This window comes from Arachis ipaensis, chromosome B02, assembly GCF_000816755.2.
Source record: "Arachis ipaensis cultivar K30076 chromosome B02, Araip1.1, whole genome shotgun sequence".
Lineage (NCBI taxonomy): Eukaryota > Viridiplantae > Streptophyta > Magnoliopsida > Fabales > Fabaceae > Arachis > Arachis ipaensis.
This window is the reverse complement of record NC_029786.2, coordinates 18,477,158-18,486,253: the sequence shown is the minus strand read 5'-3', so window position 1 is coordinate 18,486,253 and position 9,096 is coordinate 18,477,158. Positions and strand designations below refer to the sequence as shown.

General features: G+C 41.6%; 1 protein-coding gene across 1 annotated transcript in view; it reads left to right on the top strand.

The window, feature by feature from the left end:
- LOC110269186 overlaps positions 5,408 to 9,096 on the top strand; it is a 5,243-nt gene continuing 1,554 nt past the window's right edge. The window contains exons 1-5 of the mRNA XM_021116868.1: positions 5,408 to 5,822; positions 5,898 to 6,669; positions 6,910 to 6,973; positions 7,052 to 8,123; positions 8,238 to 8,407. Coding sequence (XP_020972527.1) covers positions 5,408 to 5,822; positions 5,898 to 6,669; positions 6,910 to 6,973; positions 7,052 to 8,123; positions 8,238 to 8,407 — 2,493 coding nt within the window. The remainder of the gene's footprint in view (positions 5,823 to 5,897; positions 6,670 to 6,909; positions 6,974 to 7,051; positions 8,124 to 8,237; positions 8,408 to 9,096) is intronic.

The following is a 9,096-nucleotide window of genomic DNA, read 5'->3' as shown; positions in this document are numbered from 1 at the left end:
ACGATTCCGGTAGAAAATAGACACATTTTGGTCCTTGTTTGTGTCTTTCGTGAATTATGGCAGCTCTTCCATCATATCTCCTCACAAAATTTAACGAAAGAGATTTACGTGGCACTTAACATTGCTGACATGGACACTGAGTCACAATTAAATGACATATTGGCAAATAAAAAATGACTTGTTGAAACCTCTCACTTCTCTTCCAAATCAAAGACGAATTCTATGACACTTCAAAAAAGTTGTCGAAAATCGTTGGATTTACTAAAAAATTTCACCGGTAAATTTATTACTATTGAATTTAGCAATGGACAAATTCAAACGATAAAATCCTCTTCGACGGATTTTTTAGTCCGCCGCTAATTATCGGCAGATTTAGTAGCGAATTTAAACTTCAAATTAGTGAATTTCTGGAGGTCATTACCATCTTTTTTACGGTAAATTTGGCCCCAGGGATTTGTTTTCGCACGTTCTTTACGGTCGGATTTATCCCCTGGTAAATCTAAAGGTAATATACTATTTATTAAATAAATTAATTAATACCGGCAAATTCAAACGACGGTAAATCTTGAAGGTCATAGTCATGTGGTGCATAATAAAGTGAAGGAGTTAGAGAAAAGGTTAATTGGATTAGAGAATAAGTGGAAGAAGTGTAGATTTAAAATCAGTGAAAGTAGATGTCTTTGTTTTAGATGTGGTATTTTTGAATTTCTTTGTGGAGTTGTAATTTCAAGCATGTTTAGAATAACTCTGTAGGAAACTTGTGATTGATTTAGGTTATTTGGAAGTTGTTTATGTTATGGAATGACATTGAATATTGAACACTTTTAAAGATAAATGATGACTGTGTATCATGTTGTCTTTCTCTATGTTTTTTCATGTCAAAATTTAATTAATGATGCTTAATTATTGTGTGTTTTTGTGCTTAAGTCATATATTACTTTCATCTCTTTGATTTGATTTAAATTGTAGAAAATGGTGAAAAAAGGAAGTAAAAAGCACAAAACAAGCAAGATAAATGATAGGAGTAACTTAGTCATGAGTGGGGCTTGTGCTGGACCTCAAATTGAAGGATGGCACTACCTGGAAGGCCTCAGCGCTCACTCCCACGCTCTCCGGCACGCTTGCCACCAGCACTAGCATGAAAGGTCATGCGTACGCGTGACAAGAAGATCCAGTGCTCGCCTCCAAGTTCGCACCAAAGCGCCCAGCAAACCAGCAGCCCAGCCTAGCGCTCGTGTCAGCGCTCACCTTCCACGCTCGTTGCAGCGCTTGCCCAAGAGCGTCCTCGACAAAGGGTCACGCGTACGCATGGTGGATGTGTACGCGTGGGCAACGTGTACGCGTGACCCACGCTTGCTCCTCACGCTCTCACTCACATTCGTTGGAGAGCGCCAGAATCAAGGGTCACGCATACGCGTGACAAGGGAAATCTACACTTAATTTGAAAGGCTCTTGCTTTCACGCTCGTACACTGTAAGAACCGAGTTTAATTAATCGTTTAATTAAGTAATTAATTGTCCAAAGTAGGTTCTGAAATATTAGAGTGAGAATTTGAGGATTTAAATGTGATTTTTGGACTCAGTAGGTCTTTCTGAGTCAGAAAATGTATTTTCTGAAAAAAAAAACTGTGAAGAACCGCGAATCGACAGTTGAACCGGTACTGCACGAGAAAAAGTGAAAACAATCAAAAACCTTAGAAAAATACTAGAAGTCGAAAACCGGACGTTAATTTTAAAGGTTTGGCCCAAAGTTGGGCCAAACGGGATAAAAACGCTAACGGGTTGGACCGGGCCCAAGTTAGGCCCAAACCCAACATATATAAGGGCTCATTAATGAACCCATTCAACATTTCCACCTTCACTAAACACACACACACCAGAAAATTGAGAGACGAGGGAGAAGGGAGAAGATACACTATTCACACATCACTTCATTTCGCGATATCTCGAGCTATGGTGCTCCGATTTGCATGCCATCAGCAGCTACGCGAAGCTCTTGCCGAGCCCGTCAATTCTATCTAAGTCTTGTGATAAGTTTCTCGAAATTCTTCTTCCCTTCTACTGCCCTAAGATTTCGAGTTTGATGAGTGATGATCTTGAGAAAACCTTGTATTTTGGTTGTTTAGGTGCTACTCCTTAGTGAGGAAATGTTCGGTTCTAGCCCAAATTTCAGTGGATGAGGTAAGATTCTCATGAACCCTAGTAAGAATGACTAATTTTGAGTATTAGGTTCTGATTTATGTGATATATGTGGTATTAGCTTGGATATTGGAGCTTGTTGGAGATTTTTGGTGGCTTAGATTGTGATTGAAGGCTTGCTTGTGCTCGTTTTGAGTTAAAGGGCATATTGGGAATCGGCCAAGGTATGGTTTTGGTTTCCTCTATGTAGTATATAATATTCATTGACACTTAGGCTAGTGACCCATAGGATAAGTTTGGATTTAAATGGTTGTTGAGTTTTTGAATGATGGTATGTAATGATTTATGATAAATTGATGATTTTTGAGTTTGATTATGATGATTGATAATGATATGATGAGGATGAATGATTATGTGAAGTTGAGATGTGAATTTTGTTGATATATGGGATATTGATGTTGATGATTTAGTAATGTGGTTGGAAAAGTGGAATGAAAATTGATTCTGGTATTGCTCAGTTGGTGTTGATGATAAAGTTGTATAAGTGGTGAATTTTGACCCAAGAGGGTAGTTTGTGCTGTAAATGGAAGTGTGGTAGTGAGATAGTTACATGCGGTTGAGAAATTGGTAAATTGAGTATAGGTGAAAATCCGGTAAAAAGGAAAATTTGGTGAACTTTGTCTGATCATAACTTTTGTCTTGGTTTTTAAGATTGGTTGAAATTTATTTAGAATTAAAGTCCATTGAAAACCCTTTAAATTGATATAAAGTTTGTAAAATTTGGGTTTTTGTAGAGGAAGTTATGATCATTCAAAGATTGGTGTAAAAATCTGAAATTCTGCAAAGTTGCAGAATTTTGTGATTTCTGGTATGTGCGCATGCACACCTCTGCGAAAATTTTAACCTGTGCGCACGCACAGATCTGTGCGTACGCACACGCAGAGGAAGGCAATCTGTTCACAGTGTTGGCACAGCTTGTGCGCGCACATACCCAATGAAGATTTGCAACCTGTGCGTACGCACAGCCCTATGCGCACGCACACGTTGGGAAAGCCAGTTTGTTGAGGGCGCTAGCACAGGTTGTGCGAGCAAACAGACATTGTGAATTTTGGTACCTGTGCGTACGCACACTTTTAAAAACTTCTTCTGGGCGTGCGCACGCACACGCCCTATTTCTCAAATTTTAACTTTGTTTTCAACTATTTCACCTTCCCAACAAGATTGTAAGCTTCTATAACACCATTTTAAGACTTTTGGTCTTGATTTTGAGTATGAGAACATGGGAAATAACCTAAAGGTTTTAGTTGATAATTTTTATGAAAAATTAAAAAACAGTGGATTAGGTTTCGGGTGTACTGAGGATGGTTTTATAGTATGTGAAGGATGATTGATATATGAGATGAGAACTGATAAACTGTTGAGTTCGGAATTGAAATGTGAATTGACAGTTGTTGTGATGAGTCGAGGACTCGAAAATGGAAATGTTGATGTGACAGTGGTTGAGATGAGTCGAGGACTCGAATGTGCCATGATGAATCATTGTTGTATTGAAAATGTTTTATGAAAAACCACTGAACTACTGTTTTAAATTGAGATTATGAGACGCTATGCGCCCGGCAGGGATGGTGGTTGGATCCCGCCTGTCGAGGTAGCGGCAGCGGTGTAAGGACGATGGTATAATCTCGCTTGCGTTGAGATGTAAGGTCTGTGGCAAGAGTATCCCACTCGCATACCTTCGGATCAATAGAGTGTGCAGGCGCAAAACCCTGGACAGTGATCCGAGCACTATATCTCGGGGGTTCCCAATGATGATTCTGAAGGGCGACATCTCCATGGAGATGTGTCGGGTTGGCAGTTGAACCGACAATGTGATATCACAGCCAGTAGGACAGGCATTCATCATGTATTCATGTGCATTTTCTATCTGTTTGTTTGCTTTGCGGACTTGTAATTGTATGCCTATTTGTATAACATGTTTAATTGCTACTTGAGTTACTTGCCTTATATGCTTCTACTTGTGAATTACTTGCATTGTATATAATTGTGATTTCTACTGGGATTGAGGAGGTTCGGAAGGCGGTAGCGATGGGATCGCATGGAGGATAGGTTGGTGAAGGCTGTGGGACAGTGGTGTTGGTTAGAATAGAAATCTCTTAAGATAGAGTACCCTGTTTATTTATGTTAAGATTTATATAATTATGCTTATCTGTTTTAGTATGCCTTAAGATTGAACTCTTGTGATGGATATGAAGTCTAAGATTGTCTTTGGTGTCCTGGAGTCTTATATCCTACATCACTGGGCACTGTTACCATACAGAGAACCTCAGATTCTCGTACCATATTTCTGTTATGTTTTTCAGATGCAGGTCGCAACCCACCTCGGTGAGTTTCTTGTGCTTTAAGTTAGTAGCTTCGCTAGTATGTTTTGCGCTTTTAAATCCTGTTTTTGAACTATTTCCTTCATCGGGCTTCTAGATTATTAATTATTTCTATATATTATATGTATGAGCTTAGAATTGTCGTAATCTCTTATTAACCTTTGCTTTATGACGCGAGGTAAAGCTTAGGCTAATTAGGGTATTACATTTAGTGGTATCAGAGCGGTTAGGTTATCTACTTGATATATGCATAACATGCTTGTTTATGAGTGTCTGTTTGGGATAATTGAAGCACTAGGCTTTTGATATTGAGACTGATCACCTTGATATCGATTGTTTGGTGTAGACAGAAACCCTAATGGCTACTCGCGGACGAGGTCGAGCACGTTCACGAGAAAGTAAGAATGAGCAACCGGCTGACAACCATGCCGAATTCATGGCGGCAATGGCGAATATCCTAATACCATGGAAGCTAATGTTGCTGTGACTCTGCAAGCTGTGTAGAAATTGGGCCGACCGGCCGGGAACGAAAATGGGAATGGCGAAGGGAATGCTCATGATAATGCTGAGAGAAACGGCGATAACATGGGAGGTGTTCCGATAACCTTGGCGACATTTTTCAAGGTTCATCCACCAATTTTTCGAGGATCAACTAATCCTACTGAAGCGGACAACTGGTTCCAGGCCATGGAGCGTGCTTTACAGGCACAGCACGTTCCGAGTAATCAGTATGTTGAATTTGCTGCTTATCAGCTGGCGGGAGAGGCCTAACACTGGTGGCAAGCAGAGTGCCGCTTCTTACAGCTCCAGAACGTTGATGTTCCTTGGGATGTACTTCAGACGGCCTTTTATAAGAAATACTTCCCTAAGTCTGCAAAGAAAGCAAAGGAGATGGAATTGATGCAGCTGAAGCAAGGTTCCCTATTTGTGGCGGACTACACAAGCAAGTTTGAGGAGCTTTGTAGGTTTTCTAGGGTATGTCAGGGTGTCCCGGAGACGTATGAGAGCTGGAAGTGTATCAAGTACCAAAGGGGCTTGAAGGACAACATAATGACTGCTGTGGCTCCTATGGAGATCCGTACTTTTTCTGATTTGGTGAACAAAGCAAGGGTGGTGGAGGAGTATACCAAGACTGTAGCGGCATCTAAGGATACTCCTGCAGGGAACACTAGTAAGGGACGTGGCAAGTATTTTCATCCTAGGAGTCAAAGCTTCAAGAGGAGAGGATATGCGCCTCAAGGGCAAGGAGGCTTCAAAAAGAGCACTCAGGATCAGTTTCAGCATGGCAAAGGGAGAGGAAATCAGAGTAAGAATTCTCTGAATTTGACTTGTGTGCGTTGTGGATGATTTCACCCATATGACTCTTGCAAGAATGGTTTAGGTGGATGTTTCAACTGTGGCTTGCCTGGTCATATTGCAAGGGATTGCACTCGTGGGAGGAACCCGAATGCGGGTCAGAGTCAGCATCAAGGTCGAGTTTTTACTGTGAATGCCAAGGATGCTTCCAAGACGGATCCGTTGATGAGAGGTATATGTCTAATTGGTGATAAATCCTTAATTGCATTGTATGATACTGGAGTTTCATATTCGTTTATTTTGTTTGCTAAAGTTGAGGAACTAGGCTTGAAAGTGTCAGAGTTAGTATTTGAATTGCATGTACATACTCCGCATCAGGCGGTTATGACTAGGTCAGGGCATAGGCAAGTAGGTTTCAAGCTTGAGGGTAGAGACTTCGTGTATGATTTGATCTGTTTACCAATGGTTGGGTTGGAGATGATATTGGGGTTTGATTGGTTGTCGAAGAATCGAGTGTTGTTGGATTGCTTTGAGCGGTCATCAATTCGGTTTGTGCCGGAAGGAGAAAAGGGAGCGGTGATAGCTGAGGGCTACTACCTGAACTCTGTAATGGTGCACTGTAGTGGAGAAGAGTGTCAGGGTTATATCTTGTTAACTGTTAATGCGTTGGGTGATGCCCAGAACTTGGATCAAATTTCGGTAGTTAGAGACTTTTCGGAGGTATTCCCGGAAGATATCCCTGAGTTCCCACCTCAAAGGGAGATTGAATTTGTGATTGAATTGGTGCTGGGAGCCAGACCAGTGTCGATTGTGCCGTATAGAATGGCTTCGATAGAGCTGGCAGAATTAAAGACTCAGTTGGAAGAGCTTCTGAACAAGAGGTTCATTCGACCGAGTGTATCACCATGGGGAGCGCCAGTTTTATTGGTAAAGAAGAAGGATGGAGAAATGCGTTTGTGCGTGGATTACCGACAATTGAATAAAGTGACGGTGAAGAATAAGTACCCGCTGCCAAGGATAGATGACTTGATGGATCAATTGCAAGGAGCCAGAGTATTTTCCAAGATTGATTTGAGATTCGGTTACCATCTGATAAGTGTGAAAGAGGATGATATCCCTAAGGCTGCGTTTAGGACGCGCTATGGACACTACGAGTTTGCGGTAATATCCTTTGGATTGACAAATGCACCTGCTGTTTTCATGGATTACATGAACAGAGTCTTTCGTCCCTTTTTGGACAAATTCGTGGTGGTTTTCATAGATGACATCTTGGTTTACTCTAAGACGGCGAAGGAGCATGAGAAACACTTAAGGATTGTGTTGCAAATTTTAAAGGAGCGAAAGTTGTATGCTAAGTTGTCCAAGTACAAATTCTGGAAAGAGGAAGTGAAGTTCCTAGGTCACGTGGTGAGCAAAGGAGGAATAGCAGTAGATCCTTCGAAGGTAGAAGTAGTGATGGACTGGGAAAGACCAACGACGGTGATGGAAGTCAGAAGTTTCTTAGGTTTAGCCGGATATTACCGGAGATTCATTGAAGGATTTTCCCGGATTGCACTACCGATGACTAAGTTGACAAGGAAGGAGGTCCCGTTTGTATGGACGTCGGAGTGTGAAGAAAGTTTTCAAACTTTGATACAAAAGTTAACTTCAGCACCTGTTTTAATCTTGCCAGAACCGCACAAACCGTTCGAAGTGTATTGTGATGCTTCCTTGAAGGGTTTGGGTTGCGTGTTGATGCAATACCGGAATGTGGTGGCTTACGCATCACGTCAGCTGAGACCGCATGAGGTAAACTACCCAACTCATGATTTGGAATTAGCGGCGATTGTGTTTGCACTGAAGATTTGGAGGCACCACTTGTATGGAGTGAGATTTAGCGTCTTTTCTGATCATAAGAGTCTCAAGTACATCTTTGATCAGAAAGAGCTTAATATGCATCAGAGGAGATGGATGGAGTTGCTTAAGGACTACGATTTTGCACTGAGTTATCACCCCGGAAAGGCAAATGTGGTAGCAGATGCTTTGAGTCGGAAATCTTTAACCATAGCTTGGATGAGGATCAAGGAAGAGGAGTTAGTGGATAAGTTCATGGATCTTAAGATGGATATTGGTGAAGTTGCCAGAAGAACTTGTTTGAATCAGTTGCAGATCTCAAGTACTTTTAAAACAGAAATTCAGAAGGCTCAGCAAGATGAGCAAAAGCTTCAGCAGTTATTTCAACCAGTTGGTGATAAGAGGCGTGGAGAATTCACAAAGGATGATGAAGGATTATGGGGGTACAAAGGGAGAATTTGCATACCGGATGTCGGAAGTTTGAGACAAGACTTGTTGTTGGAAGCTCAAAACAGTGGATTTTCTATTCATCTCGGAAGTATAAAGATGTATTATGACTTAAAGAAGATGTTCTGGTGGCCTGAGATGAAAGGTGATGTAGCTACAGTGGTATCTAGGTGTCTGACGTGTCAGAAGGTGAAGATAGAGTATCAGAAACCGTTAGAGATGCTACAGCCACTTGAAATTCCTCAGTGGAAGTGGGAAGGAATTGCGATGGACTTCGTGACCAGTTTACCAAGGACTAGGTCGGGATTTGATGCGGTTTGGGTGATCGTGGATCGCTTAACCAAATCCGCTCATTTTCTGCCTATCTGAGTGAACTATTCTATGGAGGAGTTAGCAAGGTTGTACATAAAGGAGATAGTAAGGTTACACGGTGTGCCATCTAGCATAGTGTCAGACCGTGATCCCCGATTCACATCAAGGTTTTGGGGAGCTTTTCAAAGAGCTTTCGGTACGAAGCTATGTCTCAGTACAGCATATCATCCGCAAACCGATGGACAGTCGGAAAGGACTATTCAGACGTTGGAGAATATGCTGAGAGCATATGTTTTGTATCAACTCGGAAGTTGGGATCGCTACATGCCATTGGTGGAGTTTGCGTACAACAACAGCTTCCATGCGAGCATTGGGATAGCTCCGTATGAAGCCTTGTATGGACGGAAGTGTCAATCTCTACTTTGTTGGTATGAATCGGGTGAAGTGAGCGTTTTGGATCCCGATTTGGTAGCAGAGACTACGGAAAGGATTAAAAAGATTCGGGAGAGAATTCTAACTGTTCAGAGTCGACAGAAGAGTTATGCAGATCAGAGAAGAAAACCATTAGAGTTTTAAGTGGGAGAACACATATTCCTTAGGGTTACACCGACAACTGGGATTGGAAGAGCAATCAAGACCAAGAAGTTGAACCCAAGATATATAGGACCGTTTGAGGTTTTGAAGAGATTCGG